This window comes from Artibeus jamaicensis, unplaced genomic scaffold (assembly GCF_021234435.1).
Source record: "Artibeus jamaicensis isolate MK-2021 breed Jamaican fruit bat unplaced genomic scaffold, CSHL_Jam_final scaffold_2172, whole genome shotgun sequence".
Taxonomy (NCBI): Eukaryota; Metazoa; Chordata; class Mammalia; order Chiroptera; family Phyllostomidae; genus Artibeus; species Artibeus jamaicensis.
Genome location: NW_026522031.1, coordinates 559,429 through 586,173, shown reverse-complemented (window position 1 = coordinate 586,173; position 26,745 = coordinate 559,429). Strand labels below are relative to the sequence as shown.

General features: G+C 50.5%; 1 protein-coding gene across 8 annotated transcripts in view; it reads left to right on the top strand.

The window, feature by feature from the left end:
- ATP6V0A4 (ATPase H+ transporting V0 subunit a4) overlaps positions 1–26,745 on the top strand; it is a 62,092-nt gene that overhangs the window by 28,117 nt on the left and 7,230 nt on the right. For 6 of the 8 annotated variants that reach the window (XM_037159262.2, XM_053656606.1, XM_037159258.2 and 3 more), the window contains 11 exons: positions 935–1,061; positions 3,771–3,853; positions 4,655–4,748; positions 7,444–7,656; positions 10,920–11,070; positions 11,961–12,100; positions 14,009–14,166; positions 17,498–17,591; positions 20,791–20,909; positions 22,336–22,552; positions 26,398–26,499. In XM_037159262.2, the coding sequence (XP_037015157.2) occupies positions 935–1,061; positions 3,771–3,853; positions 4,655–4,748; positions 7,444–7,656; positions 10,920–11,070; positions 11,961–12,100; positions 14,009–14,166; positions 17,498–17,591; positions 20,791–20,909; positions 22,336–22,552; positions 26,398–26,499 (1,498 nt within the window). The remainder of the gene's footprint in view (positions 1–934; positions 1,062–3,770; positions 3,854–4,654; positions 4,749–7,443; positions 7,657–10,919; positions 11,071–11,960; positions 12,101–14,008; positions 14,167–17,497; positions 17,592–20,790; positions 20,910–22,335; positions 22,553–26,397; positions 26,500–26,745) is intronic. The other 2 variants (XM_053656610.1, XM_053656608.1) reach the window with 1 other exon arrangement.

The following is a 26,745-nucleotide window of genomic DNA, read 5'->3' as shown; positions in this document are numbered from 1 at the left end:
AAGCATCACCCGATTAGGTTGTTGGGGTCGCAGGTCCCGTTACCTGGTTCATGGTGACACTAACATCCTTGAGCCAGGAGAGTGCAGTGCATGTATTGTCCCCATGTGAGAAAGATGGGGGGGTGGTAATCATTTTGATGGGATTTTTTTTAAACTGTTCTCTGGCTTTGGAACAAGGCCTATGGGATGTGTTTTTTCTTTATCCTTGAAACGTGGATTTGATCATGAAATAGATTTTGACCCTGAAGTTGAAGTGCAGTGAGAAATGGGACAGTTGTGTCATCGATTTGGTCACAAGTAGTGCTGATACGATGTGACTCTGCTGTCAAAATGTGTGGGGATGGCCTGCTCCTTAGCTAACAGGCATTGAATTCGAAATAGAAAGAAAAAATGTTTACTGAAGATATTTGACTACAAAGTACTATAGGATCAACATACATTTAAAATAATAGACCAGTGAAAGCCACCATCTTTAAGGTTAGTGTGTCCGGTTTGGGTCAGAGATTATCTAGATAGCTAGGTGATCACGGAAAGATGTGTACAAATCCGTCGGTGTGTTTCACTCTTAGTGCATTATTTGTAAAGATACACAGAGACCATTGCCGAGCATTTTGAATACCTATTTCCTTTCGCTACAAAGCTATCGTGAAAAGTCTGCCATATTTGTAACCACAAACAATTGAATGTATAGTATTGGGCCGGTTAAGAAAACCTCACCATGGCAGAGGACACAGGTCACAAGGGACTTGGGACAGATGAGGGCTGGGAGGCAAGGGGCCTTGTGACCCCTGCCAGCAGGCCTGTCTCAGCATCTCCTGCTCAGAAAGAAGTGGTTCTTCCATGGCTTCACCTCCTTTTCAGTGTCCCAGAGCCTTCTCCCCGGGCCCGCTGCCTGTACCTCTGTAACAGCTCCTCTTCTGCCTGTTGACCCCAGGTTCACGGCTGGCGTGATAAACAGGGAGAGGATGGCTTCCTTTGAGAGGCTGCTGTGGCGCGTTTGCCGGGGGAACATCTACTTGAAGTTCAGTGAGATGGACGTGGTTCTGGTGGACCCCGTCACAGTGGGTATCTCCGGCTGCAGTAGACTCTCCCCCAGTCTCCCGGGGCCCTCCACAGCGGGGCTTCGTTTCTGCAGATAGCAAGTTTTCAGTTCTGTGAAATCAAATGTCTGTTCCCTTCCCTTCCCCTCCCCTTTTTTAATCCCTTTCAAAGGGATTGTTATTAACAACATCTCATTCCTTCAGGAAACTTAGCTATACTCCTTCCACACTAGGCAGCTGCTGTGTCTTTGTCACAAGGAACTTAACTGCTCAGGCCAGTGTGCCCCAACCTGCAGCACACACATGAGCGTGAGAATGACCTGGGCACCCTGGCTGGTGTGGCTCAGTGGGCTGGGCATCTTCCCACAAATCAAAAGATCGCCGGTTCAATTCCTGGTCAGGGCACATGCCTGGGTTCACATGCCTGGGTTGCGGGCCAGGTCCCCGGTTGGGCAACCGATTGATGTTTCTCTTTCTTCCTCCCTTACCCTCTCTCTAAAAATAAATACCATCTTAAAGAAAAAAAAAGGATGACCTGGGGATCTAGTTAAAATGCACATTCTGCTCCAGCAGGTCTGTGGTGGGTCTTGAGAGCCCCGTTTTTAACACGCTTACTCCTGGCGGGGGGGCCAGCAGACCACACACTTCCCACGGGGATGCCAGGGGCAGCACACGCATTCATTGCGTGACACGCATTCATGGCGCTTCACTGCGGAGGGCCTCTAGCCTTCCAGTTGGTATTTAAATCCACTTGTACCGTGATTCCGGGAAGCCAGGCTTATTTCTAAAGGTCATCATCACCTTTTCCAGAACAGAGGCTTTTAAGTTTTATTTTATAAAAAATACCTTCCTAGTTGAAATAAATACAATTTAAAATAAGATGAAAACTTATTAGAAAAACCTCCACAAACCCTCGTGACTTTATTTTAGTTGAGAGAGAGAGACAGAAAGAAAGAGAGAAAAAAAACATTGATTTACTGTTCCACTTATTTATGCGTTCACTGTTTGATTCTTATATGTGTCCTGACCGGGGATCAAACCCTCAACCTTGGCGTATCAGGACAACGCTCTAACCAGCTGAGCTACCCAGCCAGGGCCAATCCTTACCACTTTATTTTTATTTTTATCTTTATTTTCCTCCTGTGCTGTCTTTCTTTAGGGTGTAGCCATAGATGGGCAGGTATAATTTAATGTGGCTGCAGGAATAACATGGAACCATTTCCCACCTTCCCTTCCTTGTAGTCAGTGTACGTTTTCCTCTGCAATGACTACTGTCCTTCACACGTATTAGAATTTGACACGGAGCCACCACTGTCCATCATCCAGTTGTGACAGGTCATGGTCACGGTGGCTGGGAGGGTATTTCTGAGGTGCGCATCCGGAATCAGATGGCTTTAGCCTGTGGCCATTGAAGGCCCACCGAACAGATCAGAACAGACCCCCACGTTGGTGGGTCCAGGAACAAAAGAACCTAAGAGATTCAGGAAGGCCCAGGGGTCGACCTTGTGGGTGAGGAAGCCTTGAGAAATAATATAAAGCAGGCAGCCCCCCAATTCCTAAAACACCCCTTTCCATGCTTCAGTGAGCAACTGCCAGGGAGATGATTGACTTTGATATCGTTTTCAATTGATGCTTAAAATTTCCACTGAGTTGACGTGACCTGAGCTGTCTGGTTTTGGATAGCTCGTTTCCAGTTTTTCTCCAGAATATAGCCACAAGCAGGGTCCTGCATGTAGATTTTGATTTTGTTTTTGTTTTGAATCACCTCCATGATAGGAATTCTGGGAAATAGGATTGCTGGCTTCAAGGGTGTGGGCATTTTTGTGGCACTTGCCGGATCCTGGGAGGCAGCTTCTCAGAGGCCGCACCTGTTCCAGGGCCCCGATTGGAATGTGATGAGCTCATTGGGTTTATCGTAATATTTTCCATTCCTTGTGAATCGTCAAGCTTGAACTTTAAAGATGCAGCTTAGTCAGTGTTCGGATGGATGTGCGTAGCTGTGCGAGTCAAACATTAGACACGGCCTTACCGTTGTTAAACATTGAACACCTACTCACCCCTGAAATGTCTGTGCGTGTGAGTTAACCCCAGGGAGCTAGGTCAGCTGTTCTCACTTGCAGAGTTGCAGTGCCCTGGTGACCCTCTCCTGGACGTCTGCTCATTTATTCAGACGTCTCTGAGTACGAGGCCCGGCTGGGATCCAACTTGTGAAGCCGATAGTGGAGCTTCCCCTTTAGGGCTGCATTGGCCTCACTGCTGGCCCCACGCAGCCTGCCTCCGTAACCTTGACCTCAGCCACCATGAATTGTGAACTTGGATCAGCTGGGAGGAGTTGAAATTTTCCAGTTTTAAATTTTATATATATATAAAATATATATATTTTAATATGTATATAAAATACATATATTTTAAAACTGGCCCTGGCTGGTGTGGCTCAGTGGATTGAGTGCCGGCTCTGAGCCGGCCTGCAAACCAAAGGGTCACCAGTTGGATTCTCAGTCAGGGCACAGGCCTGGGTTGCGGGCCGGGTCCCCACTAGGGGGCGTGTGAGAGGCAACCACACACTGATATTTCTTCCCTCTCTTTCTCCCTCTCTTTCCCTCTGTCTAAAAAAATAAATAAAATCTTTAAAAAAGTAAAGTAAAACCTAGAAACAGAATTTCACATTTTGATTGTAGTCTAACTAGAAAGAAAAACTGATTTTTTTTTTTACTTGTTCTGACTTTCCAGAAAGAGGAAATTAAGAAGAACATGTTCATCATATTTTATCAAGGGGAGCAGCTCAGGCAGAAGATCAAGAAGATCTGTGAGGGGTAAGCGGGCCTTGGGCTCTTCCGTCAGGGACTGGCCAGGCGGGGCCGACGGGTGTGCAGTGGTCGAGGCCACTTTGAGTCCGTGGAGGGGTTTAGAATGACTTTCCCACACGTGACAAGAGAGTGGGGAAAACGCCACTGACTTTTTAAATTTTATTTTTATTGTATTTTCCCCCGTTGCCTTTATCCCCCTTCTCCCCTCTCCCATCTCCACCCACCCCCATCCCCACCCCGCTGCAATCACTGCACTGTTGTCCGGTCCATGAGTCCTTTTTCCTTTTTGCAACCAACTTTTCGTAGCTGTAGGAGTAGGAACAGGAAGGACCTAAATAGGCAACACTTAAAGATAACTAAAAATTTTAACCATTTCAGTTCGTCTCTGCTCACAGGCAAACCACACACTGGGCAGGCTATTTCTAACGGTAACAGAATCATCTTATATCCAGCCCCTGAGAGGCAGAAATTACTCTGTAAAGAAGGGCATCAATGCATTAATGAATTTGGGGTGGAGGACGGGGAGGGACAAGTTAGGCTTGTGGACTTATTTACATACAGCTCACAGCCTTTACTGTTTGTTTGCATGAAGCTCTCCTATAGCAGACTCCTGGCTTTAATTCAGATTGTGAGGGCTCTGTGGTGGGAACCCTTTAATGGGGGCTCATTTATTGTCGGCCACAGGGAAGTTTTCCAGGAACAGGCGGCCACCTCACCCAAGCCAGCACACAGTGATCTAGCAGAAGAGGACACGCAGAGTGCCTTTGAACGATAACCACATGTCACTTTGCAATGCGTTAAACACAGGTTTCGAGCCACCATATACCCCTGCCCGGAGCCTGCGGCGGAGCGCAGAGAGATGCTGGGCGGTGTCAATGTGAGGCTGGAAGATTTAGTCACCGTGAGTGCGGGGTTTGGGCGCATGATGGATCGGGGAGGCGCTGCTCAGGGGCCTACCTCTGCCTTGCCCGATAAGTCCCGTCCTCTGGGGCGCTTGCTGGAAACCAGCTGGGATGCTAGCTCGGCCCTTCCAGCTCGAGGTACAGAAGATTTAATAATTGAGAAACTGTCCCAGAGGCTGGAGGTGGTGATTCTTCACGTCAGAGATACTTTGGCTGGGGTTAGAACTGACCACAGCCCAAGGCCACTGTGGTCCGGCAAAAGGAGTCCTTCATTGCCAGCCTGACCTCATCAGTGATACAACTAAGTAGCCAATTAAGTGGAATGACTGGTCTGACTGATTCTTTTTCCGCTGAATCGCCCAGTTGCTTGAATTAACTAATTAATTCTGTACAGTCAGTCTGGTTTCACTGTGTGAACATGCCCAGAATTAGATCTTCTCGTCAAGTCTGTCCTCATGCAGGGCGGCACTCTGCACTGGTGCCATGAGAGCACTCTCTTTCATAAGCTTTGAACGGAACCACGGAGAGCGGCTGGTCCCCCCCTTACTGTGAGTCCCGCATCCGTGCTGTGCAGCGCTCTCTGTGGTGGCGGGAATGCCGTGTAAGCTGCGTGTCCTGTGCGATACCCGGGTGCCACAGGTGACTTTGGAACATGGCTTGTGCAACTGAGAAACCAAATGTTCATTTTTATTTAGTTGTTTTAAACTCTCGTCTGACAATGTTTATTGATTCTAGAGAGAGGAAGGGAGGGAGAGAGTGAGCACAACATTGATTTGTTGCCTCTGGAATGCACCCCAAGTAGGGATCAAACCCACGACCTAGATATGTGTCCTGACCAGGAATCGAACCCCAAACCCTGTGGTATATGGGATGATGCTCCCACTTTTTGTTTCTTTTTTTTTTAAGTTTTATTTATTTAGTTTTAGAGGGAAGGGAAGGAAAGGAGAAAGACAGGGAGAGAAACATCAGTGTGTGGTTGCCTCTCACATGCCCCCCACTGGGGACCCAGCCTGCAACCCAGGCATATGCCCCGACTGGGAATCGAACCAGTGACCCTTTGGTTCCCAGCCCACGCTTAATCCACTGAATATACCAGGCAGGGCTGTTTCATTTTAATTAAATTAAAATCCTAGGATCTCCACATGGCTGGTGGTCAGTCTGCACAGTCTAGATCCTCAATGACTGCCTTCAGCAATTAGGTGTGTGTTTCAGAGCTCTTAGGCTAACAGACATCTTAAGTGCCCCCAGAAAAATCTGTGTTTGATTTCTTTAATCCTCTGTATTCCCCCTTGGTCACTTGTCAGGGAGACTATACTTCCCTAAAGCCCTGTCCTGTGAGGCCGTTCCCCCGAATGTCTGCTCTGGGGAGGACAGCAGAAGCTATGCTGAACTTGAGCTATGTTTAGTGCGGCTCCGGCAGCCCTGTATAAAGGTTACCTATTAACTTTCTCACCAGGCCCCAAACTAACTCCATTAAATAAACCCTCTGTGGGCCATTCATCACTGCATTGGTTAATTCATTGCCATTTATTGGGGAGATGATGTATGCAAAGTATTTTAACAGGCGGATCAGCTTCCTGGGGTTGCTGTAACAAACCACCACAAACAGGGTGGCTTAAAACAGCAGGAATTTATTCTCACAGGTCCAGAGGCCGGAAGTCTGAGATCAGGGCAACAGCAGAGCCCGGCTCCCTCTGGAGGCTGTAGGATAAGACCCTTCCTTGCCTGTTCTGCTATCATCTAAGTCTCTGGGTTCCCCCAAATTCATGTGTTGAAACCCCAATGCTGCCCTGGCCCGTGTGGCTCAGTGGAGTGAGTGCCGGACTGGGCACATGCCTGGGTTGTGGGCAAGAGGCAACCGATCGATGTCTCTCTCGCACATGGACGTTTCTCTCCCTCTCTTTCTCCCCCCCTTCCCCTCTCCCTAAAACAAACAAACAAACGCGGAAACCAGTGCTGAAGGTGAGGGTATGACCAGGTGGGACCTTTGGGAGGTGATTAGTTCATGAGGGCCAAGCCCTTATGAATGGGATGTGCGTCCTTATAAAAGGAGCTGCAGAGGGTTGCCCGCCCCCGCGCCCCATGCAAGGGTAGAGTCTGAGGTGTGCCACAGAGCAGTGGGCCTCACCCGGCCACGCTGGCACCCTGGTCCCCTTCTGCCTCCAGAACTGGGAGAATACATTCTATTGTTGATAAGCCTCCCAGCCTGTGGTATTTTATTACAGTAGTGCAAGGGCATCTTCAGTCCTTGGCATTGGTTTGCAGAGAGGTCACTCCGGTCTCACCTCTGTCACAAAGGTGTCTTCTCTCTATGCGCCACTGTCCCAGTTTCTTATAAGGACAATGTCATAGCGCAGTGAGCCCACCCTGCTCCCATCTGACCTCATCGCAGGTGGAGTCCACCTGCAGACCCCGGTTCCAAATAAGATCATCTTTACTGTTACCAGGGATTAGCACTTGAAACTCTTTTTGCAGGAGAGACAATATTCAACATGTAATAGTAGTACTGGAGGGAATTTAGAACAAAGGAAGAATTTTTTCTAAGGGTTTGAAACTGGGGAGCTACGCTGCTCATGAAAGTTAAAGGCCGGGGGGCGGAGGGGAGGGTGCAAAGGAAGCCGCTGTGGCTGACAAGCCCCTGTGTGTGCGGCTTTGCCAGAGGTTTCCGCGAGCGCCCCTTGTTTTTCCGCCCAGGTTATCACACAGACCGAGTCTCACCGGCAGAGGCTCCTGCAAGAGGCAGCTGCCAGCTGGCACTCCTGGGTCGTCAAGGTGCAGAAGATGAAGGCCATTTACCACATCCTGAACATGTGCAACATCGACGTCACCCAGCAGTGCCTCATCGCCGAGATCTGGTTCCCCGCGGCGGACACGGGGCGCATCAAGAAGGCGCTGGAGCAAGGCATGGTGAGTGGCGGGCGCAGCAGGGAGGGGGAAAGGTCGGTCACGTCCAGCCTCGGCAGCTGCCGCCCAAGTCAGGAGAACTTCACTGGTGACTCGCTGGGAGGATTGTCACCTTTGTCTTTGAATCTTCTGTTGGTGACCCAGTGGTAGGCACATGTCGGAAACTCTTCTGCTCAGCGTTTGACAGTTACTCACCTTTCCTCTCTTCTTCAGCGAGAGTTTCCGACCGTGACCCCACAGTTCAGTGTGACTGTCGGGACCAGTCTCTGCCTCATAAAGTCACAGGGTGGCTGGGAAGAAATGTAACCAGGCACCTGTAATAGCAGCCACAAGGGGCAGAGGGCTCCCTGTGCCCTGCTTCTCACAGCGCTGGCCACTCACCAGTCCGGACGTTCACTGTGCACCAGGAACGGATCGAGGCCTCTGCCCGCCTTTCTGGAAAGGGAGGCAGATAGACAGTAGGCACGCCCATCGCCACTGCCATTTCAGGCTGCGCCCCAAACAGCACAAGGCGGCCAAACACACGACACCTGACCTGGGACAGAGGAGACCGGTGGCAGTTCATACTAGTCACGGATGCCTGGGGTAGAGGGACACCGCGTGCCACACAGGGCCGCCCGGGAGCTGCACTCGGGACCCGCACTGGGAAGCAGGGTGACCCGGCCGGGGCTGAGGGGGGGCAGGCTTTGTAGTGACAGGCGTGGGGCGGGGGCGACCGCTGGTTTCCACGGGAGGATGTGATGAGCCAGTTTGAATGATCCCCTGGGGGCGAAACCCATCAGGTTGAAGAGGAGGTGGTGTGCAAGTGGCTGGTAGGAGAACAAGCCCGGGATGGGGCCCGGCCCGCTCAGTGCTGGCACGTCTGGTGAGACCAGAGGAACTTGGGGCTTGGCCTTTGGGGCCCTGTGAGACTCAATGATGTCAGAGCAGCACTTGGACTTGTAGGTCTTATAAGACTGTTATACAGAGCCGTTGGTGGAGAAGGGGCCCCTCCGAACAGATGGCATTGAAGCTGACTTCCTGAAGTGTCATGAGAAGATCGGGGTGGGTGGGCAAAAGAGCTCTCAGGCTGAAAGGGTCTGAGGGTAAAGGCCTTGGGTGGGATGGGATGGGAGAGGGGCGCCATCTTCATCCCCTCCGTGTAGACGAGGGAAGAGGCATGGAGAGTGGAATTAACTTGGCTGCAGTCCTGTAGCAGGAGGCAGGATTTAAGTGTCTTCACATTGTGGTCCAGTAACTACCCACATGGGGCACTTTCAGAGGGTGTTTCACTTCGACTGGTAAGGGCAGGGGCCTTCCTGGAGGAGGTGATGCAGGAGCTGAGCCGAGGAAGGGTGGTGAGAAGAGGTGGGGAGTAGTGTGCGGAGCAGGCCCACCTGCAGACCCGAGGCTCCAGGGACGATGCAGCGGTGGAAGGAATGGGAAGAAGGTCGTGGGGAGGTTGTGGGGTGGGCCCTGAGGGGCGACACGGGCGTGTGAGGGCGCTGATTTTATTCCCACCTTGGGCAACAGGGTCCAGTGTGTGGAGAAGCGCGAAGGGCCATTGGGGAGAAGCTGTTCGAGTGCAAGGATCTCACTGGACAGTGGCGTCTGTAATCACGAAGGGGTCCAACTGCTACAAGGCTGCTTAGGGCTTTTTCTACAGTTTCTTCATCCTCTGAAATAACCAAAGTATCCCCCCCAGATAGGAGTGGAAGGCCCTGTGGGGGTAGGAGATGAGGAGACAAGTGCAGGGGGCGAGCTATTATGATCACTGGCGAGCAAAAGATATTAATAATTAGAGCCACGGAGGGCAGCTCAGTTGGTTAGAGCATCATCCTGACACACCAACGCTGCAGGTTTGATCCCCAGTCAGGGCACACACAAGAATCAACCAATGAACACATAAGTAAGTGGAGCAGTAAATCTCTCTCAATCTCTCTCTCTTTCTCTCTATCTCTCTGCCCCCCTCCCTCTCTCCCTTCCTCTCTCTTTCCAAAATCAATAAATAAGAAAAAATACTTGGTTTACGCTAGTATTATATCTGCCGCTACTGCGGGGCACGTTAGAAAAAAAGGAGGAAGCCACAGTCCTGGGCCTCAGGGATGTCGTCATCACACCCGAGGAAGAGGCAGAATCACAGAGTGAGGGGCTCTGCTACTTGGGGAGGTTCCTTAGCCTCTCTGTGCCTTTGTCTCCTCATCTCTAACTCGGGGCTTGTGGAGCCTGCCTGACGGCGCGGTAGGGGGGCTGGCGAGCGGTCCGGGGCTGGCGCTAAGTCCCACTGACGGGGCAGGTGGTCAGTGCCGTTGCCGTTTGGAGTGACCAGAAGGTTCCTGGTTGGAGAGCAGTTCACACTTGAACCAGTAAACAGGGGACGTGGCTGTGTGGGGTTGGCTGATTCCACGGAGAAGCCGTGGGCTGCAGGCGTGAATGGGGGATTAAGCCAGTGGTGTGAGGTCTTGATTACAGGGCAAAGAGTTCTGGGTTTATTCTTTGAGGATTTCTGAGTAGGAGGGTAACAGGACTACAGGACTACTGCTTTTTATTTGTTTTGTTTTATTAAAGGATTAAAAGATTACACAGCCTGGAGTGTCAGGTAAATGCAAGGGGAAGAGGTGGAGGAAGATGGGGAGGCTGGGACTTGGCTGGTAGCTGTGGCAGTGAGAGAGAGAGAGGGATTTGAAAGGGACAGTTAGCAAGATTTGGAGTCTGGCTGATTGACTCAGTAGGGAAAAGTCTTAGGATTCCGAAATCCGAGGGATTTGGAGAGGGAAGACTGCTGAAGGAGAAGACTGGCTTTAGGGCAAGTCCATGCTGTTTGGTTCTAGGCTCCTGGATTATGTGCGGTTGCTGAGACAGAAGAGTTTGAAAGCCTAGGCAGGCAATTCAAAAAGAATCTGAATTCGGGAGAGGGTCAGGGCCATTTGGAAGATTGAAATGAAATTCAGAAACTGGGCAAACTCTCAAGGGAGTCCGTGGAGAAGAAGGAGGGGCAGAGGCCCAGGGCTGAGGCATGAATATGTGTTTCCAGACCTGGAGAATGGGAATGGCCACAGGATCGGGAGAAGTTCTCTCTCTTCTCTCGACAACTGTCCTGTGAGGTGAGTTAGATATGTAGTAGGAAGGTAGGAGCTTTTACCGGAGAGATCACGAGTCTCAGAGAGGTCCAGAAATCATCCCACGTTCCCCTGGTGAGTGATGGCAGGGGTTGGCCTGTGATCCGTGTCCCGATACCCAGCCCAAGGCTCTCGTCCTGACGTCTTTGTCACGTGCTCTGTCTGCAGGAACTAAGTGGCTCCTCCATGGCCCCCATCTTGACGGCGGTGCAATCGAAAACAGCTCCTCCCACGTTTAACAGGACCAATAAATTCACGGCCGGCTTCCAGAATATCGTAGATGCCTACGGCGTGGGCAACTACCGGGAGATAAACCCAGGTAAAGGGCCTGGTAGCTTGCACGCCCGAGCAGCTTGAGAAATGAAAATGGGGTAAGATTTACCCCTGCAGTGGCAGCCTCAGAGGTGAATTGCTTAAAATGGTGACTTTCCTAAAATCTTATTTGCTTTGTGAAACGGAATCTTATTTGGTTTCTGCACTGTTTTCTGGAAAGGTGGTTAGTGAAAGATTTCTTCCTTGTCAAGATTCGCCCTGTTCCCCGTACACTGCAGCCTTAGCAGGAGCCAGGTTTGGTTCCTGTTGTATTAACAATTCAGTGAGGGTCATGTCTAGGCATCTTCTCCGCCTCTGAGTTGAGTGGGAGGCAGGGAACACACAGAACTTGGAGGCAGAAGACTGGATTCTTAGCGACATAGTCTAGGCTACTGTGATATTGGGAGCCAGAGGTCGACCAGAGGCCCATGAGCCAAGGGGTTCATGATGCTGTTCTTGTCCAGTCTGAGTCCAGTCTAATTTATGACCCATAATGCCCCGGGGCTGCATAGGGTGAGGGTCCTGTGAGTAACTGCTGGGGGTATGTGGTACATGTGAACGGGAGAGAAACGGACAAAAGATGGTAGTGGAAAGAAAAGAGAAAGCATTTAGACAACTGATTTTAAATCCCATTAAACTTCATGGTCTTGGGCAAGTCACTTAACCGCTCCCCAACTCAGCTCACCTGTGAAGGGGGGAATAACGAGGCTTCCTTGGTGATGAGCTACTGTATGTGGGAGCCTAGCAAACATCAGGGGCGCGGATGTTGAGAGACGACAGGATCAGAAAGACACGAGGGAGCCAGCATGTCGCGAGGAGCGTGATAGAGAAATCTTTAACGGGGAGACTGAAGGATTGTTGGGTGAACTCAGGCTGCTGTGGGTCTCACCTCTGCAGCCCCTTATACCATCATCACCTTCCCCTTCCTGTTCGCTGTGATGTTTGGAGACTGTGGTCACGGGACGGTGATGTTGCTGGCAGCCCTCTGGATGGTCCTCAACGAGAGGCGCTTGCTCGCCCAGAAGACAGACAACGAGGTGGGTGTCCATCAGATGTCTCCCCTCGTTTCCCTGAAACTATAAGCAGAATGTTAAAAATGTGTGTGTGGTTTTCACCACAGAAATAACATGTGTTTGTAAAAAGCAAGTGAAAAATGGGAAGGAAAAAAGGGTCAAAATTCAACATAAAAAACTCCTGGCCAAAGGTATACCCTTTAATGGTTTGGTGCAGTTCCTTTTAGCATTTTTGGGTTTTTTCTTTTTTTTTTTTTATGTACATTGCTCATCAAAGCGTTCATCTCTCCTGCCCCCCTCCCACAACACTGATTCTTTTCTTTGATTAGAAAAGCAACATATGCTCATTTAAAAATTGGGATAATACAGCAATCTACCTAGAAGAAAATGCAATTCATGTGTTTGTATCATCTTTCTAGTTTCTTTTCTGTGCTTACACAAAAATACATAATTTTCAAAAATTCGGATCAAATAGTGCATATTAATTTGTAGCCTCCTTTTCTTCACTTAAACTGTCACAAATATTTTTTATGACAAAGCCCTTTTCCCACAAGCCCGTGATCACAGCGAAACCCCAAATTCCAGGTCTTCATTTGTACACCCAAGGTCTCTGCGCCTCCCGTGAGGCAACTCAAGAGTCTGTGTCATTTCCCAGCCCAGCGTCCTGCCTCACTTTACGGCCCCTGTTCGCGCGTGTTACAAAGTGGAAACATGCCTTTAGCTGTGTTCTGAATTTGAACGCCATCTGCAATCTTTTTTTACCGGTTGACTTAACGAGAGGTAGTTCAATGATGTCCTAGTGAGTTAATCATACGCAAAGTTGGTGATAAATCAACCTATGACCAATATCGTTTTTTCCTGACATGCATTTTAATAGATGTGGTTTCCCGTAATAAATGTTTGAAGTCCCCAAGCCACACTCGGCAGCTCTGTGAAGGATTGCTCCGTATCACCCAGTAACAGGGCAAAGCACCTTCTCTTCTTAGGGAGTGCGCCGGGAAACTCGACTTTACAGTGAAGACCCAAAAAGAGTGTAGATTCGATTTGCTGTAAAATTTAGCAGCCACCTGAGGCCAGCTCAGTATTTACCTCCTGGAGGGACTTGAGGCAACAGCCACCCATTTTCCAGCCCCTTCTTTTGTAGGTGAGGCCTCAGTGTCTGCTTTAGTTACATTTTCTATCCAAGGCTGAGTTGAAGAATGTGAGGGTTTTGATTGTAAAGACCAAGCTTGACCCTGGCCACCTAATTCAGTTGGTTAGAGAATCATCCTGATGTGCCAAGGTTATGGGTTTGATCCCCAGTCATGGGCGCATACGAGAATCAACCAATGAGTGCATGAATAAGTAGTCTAACAAAGTGATATTTCCTTCCTTCCTTCCTTCCTTCCCTCCCTCCTCCCCCCGCCCCCTCTCTCTCTGAAATAAATCCAAAAAAGTCCTTGCTAGTGTGGCTCAGTTGGTTGGAGCATTGCCCCATACACCAAAAGTTTGGGGGTTCAATTCCTGGTCAGGGTACGTGCCTACATTGCGAGTTCCATCCCTGGTCATGGTGCGTATGGGGGGGCGACTGACGTTTCTCTCTCACATTGATGTTTCTCTCTGTCTCTCCCCATTTCTCTCTAAGATCCACAAACAGATTTAAAAATCAAATCAATCCTTCTCCCCCCAGAAGAATAGGAAACTTATATGTCTTATTTCCACAGTAAGCAACTACCAGCCTAGGACTTGTCTGATTCACCCGTAGAAGCTCAGGGAAATCAGGATGCGTGTGCTCTCTCGCTGTTTGGGCCATGTTGATGTCTGTGTCACCCGGGCGGCCCCTCTGGACAGGGCCGTGTGCCTGGCCGTGGACACATCCTCGCGCCCCCCCCCCCGCCCTGGGGTCTGGGTCAGAGCTCACTGCCTGTCGTCCCCTCTGTCTCCTGGCGGCAGATCTGGAACACCTTTTTCCACGGGCGCTACCTCATCCTGCTCATGGGCGCCTTCTCCATTTACACGGGCTTCATTTACAACGACTGCTTCTCCAAGGCTTTCAACATCTTCGGCTCTTCCTGGAGTGTCCGGCCCATGTTTAGAAATGGCACGTGGAAGTAAGTTCACACACAGAAGTGGGTCATTCCCTGGCCATCCAGGTGGCCTCCGTGACAGCTGTCATGGCTGGGCGCGTCTACACCTGGCTCGGCTCAGAGGTGCACCTACACAGTCAACAGATAATTGCGTTTCCTCAACTGAGTGTGAGACCTAGTGCCCCGTGCTCAGTAACTGTGCTGGTAACTGCACTGCACGGAAATGGGTTTTAAAACTTGAGTTATGGAGCACATGCCGTGCGCCAGGTGCTTCTGGGAGAACAAGGACGGGCAGGTGTGAATGAGGCGTCTTGGTAGCAGCTGGAGAAGCCGGCTTCCTGGAGAAGGTGACGTACCAACTGCTCTGTGCTCGGCCAGCGTGAAGGGACGCACCTATGAAAAATGCCCTTGGTGTCCTGATAGGGGTAGCATTGAACCTGTAATTGCTTTGGGTAGTATGGACATGTTACTGATGCTAGTTCTTCCTGTCCATGAGCATGGTATACGCCCCCACTTGTTTCACATCCGTGCACATAGGACTCGGGCTTTGCTCTAAGAAAGGCCAGCCCGGGCGCTGAATTATAGGACTGATTGGTCTCCAGTACGCAGGGCTCCACACTCGCCAGAAGGGGGTTTCCTTTAACTGCTTAGGCAGCCTGTTAAAAGCAAAGGAGGTGATGGTCAGTTCTGCAGTCCTGGTTCCCCGAATTTGCCTTGTGGGTGATGGAGTGAGGCCGGCACAGGTGAGGTGGGAAGGGCAGGTGGGTGGCTGCTGAGACGCATTGGCTGCAGAAGACTGGGACCTGGGTGCCCTCCACCTCCCCACCAACCGCATCTCTGGAGGCATCGCTCAATTCTTTTGTGCAGCCAATCGGATGGTCCTCAGAGTGGAAACCCAGCACTTCAGGAATGGAAACTTTTGTGGGGGATGGGGAAGACTTTTGAGTTTGAGAGGCAGGTCAGTCGGAGGAAGGGCAGTGGAGGAGCTGGGGCTGCAAAGGACACAGAAATCACGAAAACCTGTGATCTTTGGCTGCCCACGTCACGCACCTGTGATACTAACCGCAGTAGTTGTAGGGCAAATTTGCAAGGCCTAGAAGTCACAGGTGCCATTTCCTCGTGCCCAGCTTCTTCCGGTCAGCTTGAGGTTTCTCTGTATCACTCAGGAACTTCCAGTTGAAAGTAGGACAAGAGAGGACCAGAAGGAAGCGGGGACAGAGGATGTAAACGTTTCTGCAACCTCGCGCCCCCTGGTTCCTCTCCCAGGCAGGGCAGAACTCTAAAGTTTCTATTCAGGGTACCGCTCCCCAAAATCTCTACTAACATCCTCAATAGGGGAGAGATTAATAACAGTCTCATCCAGGGGGGTTTCAGTAGGAAAGAGTCCAGGATTCTTTCCGACTGGGAGCTTTTCCCAGGTGTGTCTGAAGGGCCCGGTGCTGATGGAGGCCCAGGCAGGAGACTCAGGGGCACCACGTGGGTGGGGTCATGGACCCCGACGCAGGTCCTGTCAGCATCTCTGCTGGGTCTCAGTTCTCTGTAGTAGAGGACAGGAGTGTTAAACAGTAAATAGGTCAATAAAATTAAGAATAAACTATTTTACAGAATTACAGATGGCTCCATTTATGGTATTTTCTTCTTTGGGGTTTTTTTTTAAATTTGTTTGTTTGGCTTTGCAGTTAGTACCTCAAAGAGGTACCAAGAGGAACAAAACTTGTAAACATGTAAAGACAAATTACTTCGTTCTGCTCTTCAAATGGAAACTTACAAGCACCACAATGGACTTTGAAATGTGTTGAATCAGCACAGTTTCACCAAACTAGCAACACAGAATTTTATTTACCTGGGGCTGGGATGGCAGGAGGACCAAGTCAGCTGGCTTGGGGTCACTCTGCAGATGGAGGTCAGGATGCTGTTCTCTGGGGCATGTGCAGATGACCTCCGCCCCAGTTCAAGGCTCTTCAAGGCCAAGCCCAGGCTGAGAGGTGCTCAGCCGTATACCCGGGGTCAGTGGCATGAAGCAGAGCCCGTCAGCAGGGAGGGAAAAGAGAAGCGCAGGCGTCATCAGAGTGGCAAAGGACACAGCAGGCTGATTTTGGTCGCCAGCCACCAGCTAGGTCTTGGGCTCACTCCCCCTGACAGTTGACTGGGGATAATGTCACAACGACCTTTAGCCAAGGAGCACCAAACGCATGCCTGTCATCACCCAGACCGAGGTCTACCGAGTCCACAAGGGGAGGGCACACCTCTGGGGACCACGGGCATCTCGGAGGAGGGTGTTAGAAAGCACTGGCTTGGAGGGTTTGACAGAAAGGACAGAGGTTACGTCCGGTCGTTTTTGTGCTTTGGACCATGTCCTTATGTTGCTCTGTCCGTATTTTGGTATCAGATACGGCCGTGGATGGTCCTGTTTTGTTCCGATCCACCGTGGTCACAGGGTGGCCTTGTTGGGTGTTGCTGTTCTGTGACAGTGTTTGTGTCAATAGCAAACTTAGAGCAGGCCAGTTCCCTCTGGTCGGGGGTGGCTTTCTGGTTTGTGGGCCCACAAACAGGTCTCTGCTAATTAAACCCAACCGTTCGCCCTGAGGCCTGCAGTCAGGACAGGGGCCTGTGTCTAAGACGTCCAGGTGGGGCCGGGCCTTCTCACTGCACAGCCAGGGCCTGGGGAGCTCGCTCAGACTTCCAACGTCTCCTTTCTGTGACCCGACGCCCTCTGGCGCCTCAGCTGCAGCAGGGAGGGGGTGCATTTCCAGACCGCCTGCCAAACTGGCTGGCGCTCTGCTCCTCACCCTCTCAGATACTCATTTTCAGGGCCCTCTAGAGCTGTGTGCTCTGCTTTGTGCTTCAGGTGAAACCGGGACACAGATTTAAAGACAGTCAGTGGTCCCCAGCTGTGAAGGCCTAGGTTCCACAGAGAAGATCAGGGTCCCTGTGTGACAGCCGGCTCATTCCTCCAGGATTCACCCACGTGCTCCCGGGACAGATGTCCCAGGCTTGTCCCTGGGCTGGGATTTGTTTCCCGTAGACTCCTCCCTCGCTGCCCCTTCCTTTTTCCCAATGTAGTGGGACTTTTCCCTTACTGTGCACACCCCATCAGGCTGAGAGTGATTTGAAAACCCAGACTGTGAACTCCTTGGGGGTTCGCTGGTCATTCCTGCCACCTTGGCACCTGGGACGGTCCCCAGCGCACAGCAGGGACTCAGCGCCCGCTCAGGGAGTGACAGAGGAGTGCGCTGAGTCAGGGGACTGTGCCAGCAGTTGGACTTTGACTTGATTTGACAGGTGGCACCAGAGTGTTTTTTTCTGCTGCTGGCTGACCGCTGGTTTTGTTTTTGTTTTCCTTTTTCCCCCGTAGCATGGAAACGCTGGAAGCAAACCCGCTTTTGCAGTTGAACCCCGCCGTTCCGGGAGTGTACTCGGGAAACCCGTACCCATTTGGGATCGATCCGGTAACCAAGTCCTCTTGCCTCGAGTGGTTTCTAGTCCAATGTCTCCCCGAGACCGCTGGGTGGAGGGAAAGAAAGAGCCAGGACCCTTCAACCCGACAATCTTATGTTGGGGTAGAATTTCACGGACTGGAGGTCCTTGTGACCCACGCACCGAATTCAAAGAAGTGTCCCTTCCACAGTGCCATTTGCCCTGGGCCATTTTCCTTGCAGTTCCCCAGACACCTGCCTCTTTCTCCATCAGTCACACCCTGCTGGTCAGCGACAGCTTCCTTCAAAGGCCCTGGGTTGCTGGGACAGTGCGCGTGTTAGGTTGGGAGTTAGCATCCTCACCAAGTTCCCTGATATGGTGTTTCCTGGCAGTGGGTGAACATCTCCCCTTTTTTTCCTAGAAAAAAAAAGAATGTACTTTTGTCTTTGTTTTATTTTACTGCCTAGAACTGACACAAGCGAGGGGGGGAAAAGGTTGTTGCCTTTGATTTGTTTATTGCATCTATCTCAGTTGGATTTGAGCGGAGCAAAACGAAGGCGCTTCCTCACGCAGCCTTGAGATGGGAAGGGATTTCCAGAGACTCGCGCGCTGGATGGCGTATCGCCACTAGGTGGCAGCCTTGGGCTGCAAATGAGCGTTGAGTGAGGCAGCCTCCGGCCCGGCCCGGAAGTGCGCCTCCTTAGCTCGTTTTGAGGGAGAGGACTTGAAACCTCATTGTTGGCGCTGACAGCTGAGGGAGACTGGCCCTCACGTGGGTTCCCTGATCTCTCCTATCTTGCGGGTCATCTCCGCTTCTGTTTCCCTGGGTCCTCCCCTCCCTTACAGAAGCAGAAAGGGCTCCCCAGAGTTTGTTGAACTTGCTGCCCAGGGGCACTTGCAGTTCTAAGTTTCCTCCACAGAGATGAAGTCCTCGAAAGCTGGTTTGCACGTGCTGAAAACAAGTGCCAGTTTGTTTTGCCATTTTTGCAGACTGCAAGGCTTCCTCCTTGGTTGATCGAGGAGTTTCACGGTTAGTGCGCAGGTGGAGGAAGGAGGGTGCCGTGCGTGCCCCACTTGCTATTATATTATTTCTTCCTAGATGTTTAACTAACTTAATCTCCCTGAGGTTAAGATAAATTCCCTTATCTGTTGAATGGGGATACTTACACAGTTGTCCTCCGTCACTCGTGGGGGCGTGTTCCAAGACTCCCCCAGTGGACGCCTGAACCCTGGACAGTGCTTCTTCCTGCACACGCGCACCTCTGATAGAGTTTGCCTGACAAGTGAGTCGCAGTAAGAGATTGACAATAACTCATGATAAAATAGAACAGTTCTGATGATGGACTGCAGTGGAAATTGTGTGGAAATAGCCTTCTTCTCCAAGTGTCTCATTGCACGGTACTCACCTTTCTATGCAAGTGACGCACTTTTCCCACTCCCTTTGACGTGTCCGAATGGCCGGCGGCACTGCTCTTGTGCATTGGGGTCGCTGCTGAGGGGAATGAGGGTGATGTGAACACAAGCTCTGTGGTGCCGGGACAGCTGGTCCGATGGCTGAGACGGTGACAGAGTGGCTAGTGGATGGGGAGCACATGCAGTGTGGAGACGCTGGGCAAAGGGACGGCTTGCCACTCGGGTGGGACAGAACGGGACGGGCACAATTTAAAACTTACGGATTTTCCATTTAATATTTTCAGAGCACAGTTGACCTGGGGCAACGGAAACCAAGACAAGTGAAACCGTAGCTGGCAGGGGCAGGGACTACGGTCTCTATCTCAGAGGGTTTTCGTTAGAATTAAAGGGGGCAAATATGTTTCAGGAGCTCAGTGCGTGCCCGGGACGTAACCACGAACATTTCAGGTGGTCAGATCGGGCTGGGTCTGCAGTGCGCTGCGTACTCTGTCCTCACCATGCTGAGTGATCCTGTGGGGCTGGCCAATGAGGCGGGGAACAGAAAAGCAGAGCCTGGAGGGCCAAGCCTGCTGCAGCTTAGAAGTCAAGGCCGATGGGGAGGGTAGAGCTGGTTCCTCTGCTGTGCGGGCGCTGTTACTGAAGTCCCTTCCCTCAGCCTCCCAGCAGCCTCCTTAGTGCCCCCCTAGCTGGCAGCTACTCTGGACATTGTAAAGAAAGAATCATTGAGCCCTGGCTGGGTAGCTCAGTTGGTTAGAGTGTTGTCCTGATACACCAAGCTTGTGGGTTTCATCCCTGGTCAGGGTACATACAAGAGCAACCAATGAATGCATAAATAAGTGTAACAACAAATGGATGTCTCGCTCTCTCTCTTTCCCCACCCCTTTCCTCTCTCTTTCCCTCTGTAAAATCAATAGATTAAAAAAAATTAAAAACAATCAGTGAGATGTGGTCCCCGCTCCTGTGGTACACAGAGCAGAGGGCAGGGGTCTGCAAGGAGGCTGAGCCTAGGTGCATGTTGGCCCGCAGTCATCTTAGGGGGGAAGGTGGGAGGAACTTTGTGACTTTGTCACCTTTGAGATACAGTATGGCGAACCCTGGAGATGTGTCTGGCAGGTAGTTTGGGATGTGCCTGGAGGTCGAGAGGCGTCAGAGGTAGTACCATGAACTTAAGTCATTTGCATGAGGGTGGGGACTGGGGAGACCCTGAGGTCATTCACCAGCCAGAGACCCAGGCCAGCCCCCGCCCCCTCTGAGTGCCTGCCGTCTGTGTCATTCTCCGGGGGTGGGCAGGTGCACGTGTCCGTCCCTTTGCAAGTTTGGCAAACTGGGACCTCTGGGAGGCTGTGCTAATGAATATTAGCTACAGGGGCGGCTTCTTGAGAAGGGCCTGGAGAATGCTTTCTAACGTGAAGTGCTATAGGAATTCAAAGTAAAGCGTGCTGTTCGTTGTCGAGAAGGGATTAGAGAAGTTCACGGGCCAGAGATCTACACCTTCATAAGGGAACTGGGGCAAGTTTGGGATCTCCAGGAGGTTTTAGAATTTCTTTCATTTAGAACAAGGGAAACGTCACGTAGGATTTTCCTCCCGTTCACTTTCAAGGACCTGACAGTTAACTGATGGCACTAATGGTTCGGACACCTGTCACCAGAGTTGCCTTCCGAAGGGGCTTGGTCCTTTTCTGAGCCTAGAATGCAGGAGTCGAACGGGACTGAAATTTGAAACTGTGGCTCCCCGGCGACTTCTCAGGGGAAATCGTGTCCCTGCCCCCACCCCAGTGGAACCAGATGCTCACACCTGTCTTTGCCTTTCCCACCCAGATCTGGAACTTGGCTTCCAACAAACTGACCTTCTTGAACTCCTATAAAATGAAGATGTCGGTGGTCCTGGGGATTGTGCAGATGACGTTCGGCGTTGTTCTCAGCCTTTTCAACCACATGTGAGTTTGCGCTCAACTCTCTGCCCCGGAGTCTGGGACAGAGAGAGGGCAGCGTGTGGCCCCAGATATAACAAAAGGCTTGGAATCCGAAGTTCAAGTCCTGTCTCCAGCTCTTCATAGCTGTGTGACCACGGACACGTTGCTTACCATCTCCAAGACAGTTTTCTTTTAAAGAGTGGGAATTGGTTAGGTTAGGTTATTGGGAGGTAGCAGACAACCCCCAAATCTCAGTGGCTCAAGACCGTGTCACAAGTCCACCGTGGGCCCACCAAGGGCTCTGTCCCTGTCACCCTCTCACTGGCCCCTGGGCGAATGGGCAGCCACCCGCTGGGACATGCCAGTTGCCATGGAAGAAAGAGAGTGATCAATTATACGTTGGTTCTTTTTAAAGGTATATGTTTATTGATGTTAGAGAGGAAGGGAGAAAGAGAAGAGAAACATTGATCGGTTGCCTCCTCTACACGCCCTGACCAGGGGACCAGAACCACAGTCCAGGCCTGTGCCCCGACCGGCATTGAACCCCCAACATTTTGGTGTACGGGACGATGCTCCAACCACCTGAGCCACACTGACCAGGGCCACACTGACTCTTAAGCTTCCATCCCAAAGTGACATCTGTCACTTCCGGTGTCGTGTGTCAGGCTGGCCTCAAGCATCTGTGGCCGCCCTGTTTTTTATCACGGGATCTCCTTGTAATGCTCCTGTAATTAACAACGGTGTGGGGGCCCTTTCTGACATTTTGACGCAGGGGCCCCCAACTTGGCCTGGTGCCACTCTGTGTCCAGGAGCTGGAGTGGGCGCGCCTTCCCTGGAGGGCCGGGTGGTAAACATCGGAGGGTTTCCGGGCCAGATGGTGTGTGGTCGCAGCTGCTCCGTGCTGGGGTTGTAATGTGAAAGCCGCCATCGCCAGGACCTCGGGGACAAGAGTGACCGAGCTCAGAAACACTTTACGTGTGCATGTGGAAATTCGGACTTTACATCATTGTCACGTGTCACTCAATATTATTTCTTTGACTCTCCCCACCAGCCCATTTAACATAGGAAAGCTGCTTTTAACTTGCAGGCTGTACAGAAATAGGTCATGGGCCCAACGTAGCCCATGGGCCGCAGTCGGCCAACCCTGTCTCAGTGGGGAAGCTTCCACGTCACCCTCATCATCTGTGCTTGGAATGTGGCGACAGGAACACGCCCTGCACTCCCAGCTTCGGTCAAATCACCAACCGACTGTGTCGGCCTGACTTGACCTTCGACCTTGGCCCTCTCCAAGTCTTTTGTGCAAAAGCCCCGTCCCTTCCTCCCACGCATGGTTGCCACTTTTGGAAGGAGTGGGCACAGATAACGTTTTGTGCTTTGGGGGAAGAGTCAGTGACTGATATTTTGTCTCAATGTTCTATCGTGTGTGCGTATGTGTGTTTTCCACCCCCAGATACTTCAGAAAAACGCTGAACATCCTTCTGCAGTTTATCCCGGAGATGATCTTCATGCTGTGTCTGTTTGGCTACCTGGTCTTCATGATCATTTTCAAGTGGTGCTACTACGATGTCCACGTGTCCCGCCAGGCCCCGAGCATCCTCATCCACTTCATCAACATGTTCATGTTCAACTATAACGACGCCTCGAACGCGCCCCTGTACGAACACCAGGTATCGTGGGATTTCTCATTCTTTTACATGCTTGATTAGGACAGATCGCTCATGCTCTTGAATTTCATAGAGAGCGGGTGTTTGCAAGACTGAGCCGTTTCACCACCCAGTCTGGAGTGGTAGACACCCAGTGTTAGGCTCTTTAAATTTCAGAAGGCGTTTGTTTTATTTTAAATATTATATTTATTTACTTTTAGAGAGGGGGCAGGGAGGGAGAAGGAGAGGAAGGGAAACATCAGTGTGTGAGAGATCAGTTGCCCCTTGCACGCCCCCTGCTGGGGACCTGGCCCACAACCCAGGCCTGTGCCCTGACTGGGAGTTGACCAGGTGGCCTTTTGGTTCACAGACCGGCACTCAATCCACTGAGCCACGGCAGCCAGGGCCAGAAGGCTTTTGTTAGACGAGTGTCCAGGGCTCCGGGCTGTCCCTACTACGTGAGAGGGGCCATTGCCATGGGGTTGAAAATGGACGTGCCCGTTGTGAAAAAACAAAAACCAATCCTTCAAATGACTGGCCTGGAACCATAAATGCTCTACAAAGCTCTCTAAAATTTAATCTATTACTCTTCAAGTAAATTCCAGCTAAGGTTCACAAGTAAGGAAATGGAAATAAGATCAAGAAATGGAGTCCCTCCCGTACGTAGTGAGTCGCTGGAAAACACGGAGTGGCTTGTTGGGCCTGCTTTTTCCCCCCTTGTCTTTGGGCTCTTCTTGCATAAACAGCACTGCCCAACTGTGAGACCTCACTGCCATTCTGATTCCTTCCATTTCTTAATATGTTATTTTTAAAAAGTATCTGTGTCCCACGGGAGCCGGAAATAAATGTCACTCAGTGAGTAATTCTTTGGTAACACAAATAGTTCTTTTCCTATGGCCTCTCCCAGTGATTAACCTGATAACATTGCTTGAATTCGATTTTTCACCATAAGGAGGCCCACGTGCATAGGTATAGGGAACTGATCCGAGTGGAAGGGCCATTGTAGCCCAGCCCTATTGGGAAGCCCATAGGCACGTGTCAGCATGCAGGACACCAAACCCACAGATTGGCTTTCCTGTGGAAAACCAGGCCTGCAATATACCTAGGCTGCTTTGTGACTTGCTCTTGCTAAAACTCCCTCACCCTGAGTTTAGGCACCAAATGCTTACTGCAGATCTTTAAAGTAACTTCCTGAAGTCTGTGCTTATTCTCCCAAGGACTGCAGTGTAACCAGACCAATTACTCTTATCGTTCCCCTGCATTTGCAACATTTTTTCCTTGTTAATCTGTAGAAAGTAATCACTAACCTCCTTCCTTTGTTATCTGTAAAAAGTAATTACCTAAAGCAAACCTAAGCATAATGAATGAGAACCTTCTTTGATGTATGCTATTCAAAAGCCAATAAAAGCTCATCGGGGCAAGGGTCAAGGCGCTCTCCCCTCGAGAGAGTGGCTGTGCCGTCCCTCTTTCTCCACAGGACTCGGGAGTCCATGTGAAGTTGTTTGTTGCATCCACAACATGTAGGTTATGATTCCTCTGGGTCCAGCTCTCGGGCGTGTTTCCCAATGCCAGGTGATGGCGGTGCACCTTCACTTGGCAGTGACTGTGCACCCTGGGTGTCCCAGGTAATGGCCTGTTCCTCCCATGGCCGTGCATGGCCTCATGAGTTTGACTTCTAGTTGTATCCTCCTTCCGCCCAGAAGCAGCACATAAGAGGGGAAAAAAGGCCTTATGATGGGCCATCTTTTTATGGAAAAATAAAAAGCTAGTTCAAATAATAACCAGAGAGGACAGAGACCTCTGAAAGCTCTTGTGGTCTCCTACCTTTCTGCTATGTGTCGATGGTCACCTGGACCCTCTACTAGCTGTCAGCATTAAATGAGTGCATTAGGAAGGTTCATTCGCTCACTGCTCAAGTCTACATAAAAGTTTACTTGGATTTTCCAAACAAGTCTTCCTTTTAGGCAAAACCCTGAAATTCACAAAAATAGTTCATGGCCTAACAACTGTTTTCATGGAGACTGAGGTCTTTGCTTAGTTGGGAATAGGCCGTGAGCGTGGCACTGGGAATGGGTTTTGCAGCTTTTTCCATTAAAAACATTGTTGGGAGTTGGCTGGTTTCCCCGAGACCTAGTGGGAAGATGACTGATCTTGATTCAGTTTGAAGTTTCCATACCTCATTTTGGGGTCACGCAGTTGGAGGAGACAGCGTCGTCGAGAAGCAGCCCCTTCCTGGCACTGCCCTGGTTGTCCCACTGGCCAGTTTGAATCTCGTAGAAGGAGGGCAGCAGCTGATACGAATCTCCAGTTGCTCTGGGCACTGCTGGGGTGGTAGCCCAATTTGAGGTGGACAAATGGGGCCCCCTTTCTCTTTGGGGCATTTAACAGTGGAGGAGGGTGGAAGACTGAGCAAATACATCATTCGCGCTGTTATCAGGGTAAATCTTGTCACCACTGGGATAATCAATTGTCTCACTCAGAGCTTGGCCAGAGCAGCTAAAGAAATGCGAAGGCTCAAGAAGAGTTTTTTTCCTTTTGCTCTGGGCACACAAGCCCTCCGAAGATTCCTGGTTCTGTGTCACTCAGGCAGGTGACTGGGGGTGGGGGTGGGGTGTGGGGGGTGGGAAGAGGCAGAGGCTTGAGGGCACGAAGGGAGATGTGTAACAGGTTGATGATAAAGGGGATGACTCCTGAGTTTCATCAGGGGCTCGAGGACCACGATGCCTCGTTCCAAAGCTAATGGTGAGGGGGAGAGAGAGAGAAAGAGACAGTAGAACGGAGTTCAGCATAGATTTCCCAGAACCCACTAGAAGCCACTAGGTAACTTACCCACGGTGACTATGCAAGTCAGGGGGAGCTTGCGAGGAATGTCTTTAAAAAAAAAAACAAACCCTTCAGTGTAGCATATATTTATTTAAAAGTTCAAACTAGTTGGGAGGGAGGTCGGGGGACTGGGTGAGGAAGGTGAAGGGATTAGGAAGTACAGATTGGTAGTTCCAGAGTCGTCATGGGGATGTAAGGTACAGTGTAAGGGGTACAGTCGATAATATTGTAATAACTATGTGTGGTGCCAGGTGGGTACCAGAAATATCAGGGGGACCACTTTGTAAAGTATAGGATTGTCTAACCACTATGCTGTACACCTGAAACTAATACAAAATAATATTGACTGTGAACTGTAACTGAAAAAAAATTGAATTCAAACTTGTTAACATCTTTTATTTAAAAAATTATCCTATAAAAGTAGTACCTATTCATTGTAGGCATTAAGAAAATACAAATCAACTTATATATAATACATATATAATTTTTTCTAGAAGTTGAATTTATGGGGTAACTTTGGTTAATAACCGGGAAAATTGATTTTGAAAGAGAGGGGACACAAGAGCTGAGACAGTGATCTCATACTGGAAATATGAAATTCCCCTCTCAGATAATGTTTGTGACTAAAAGTGACCCAGGTGAGCGGTGAAGTCGTGGGGGCGGCCACACCGTTTTTTTAGGGCCAGGGGCTAACTGTGCCCGCAGAACAGAATTAAAGGACAAGAGACGAATAAAGTCGCCCTTGTGGTGTGTCTCTTGTTCGAGTGACTGGTTCCATGCAGTGCGGGTGCATAAGGGGGCCCTCAGGAGTGAGGAACGAGGAGAGCCATTCCCACTGCCACCAGTACTGGCACTGGGCGCCGCCGGGCGACCTTTCTCTGTCTGCGGTTGGCCTGTTCCAGGGCGTGAAGGTGAACGCCTTCGCTGACATGCTTGAGAGCTTTCAACATGAAATGCAACTGAAATGACCCTGATTTTCTAGCATTTTCATCTTATGCTGTGCAGTCACCTTCAAAGGGTAAGATCTGACCATTTTGGTCTTGCAGCAAGAAGTCCAAAGTTTCTTTGTTATCATGGCTTTGATCTCCGTGCCGTGGATGCTTCTGATCAAGCCGTTTATTCTCAGAGCCAATCATCGGAAATCCCAGGTAAGAGCCCTTCCTTTCAGTTCACCCCCTGTGGGGGGAACGTGGGTTCCATGGAAATAGAAGTGTCCCAGGCATGGTCTCTTCTGTAGAGTTCGACTTTTCCTAGGAGCCTTCTTGTTCCCACAATAATGTTCTACTGAGGACAAGCAGCTGTAAGTCTCATGCCTTGCAAACTTTGCTAGTGTTTGTGTGTGATTGCTACGTAATACGTCCTCGCATGCATACACCGCAATTCAGTTACTGTTC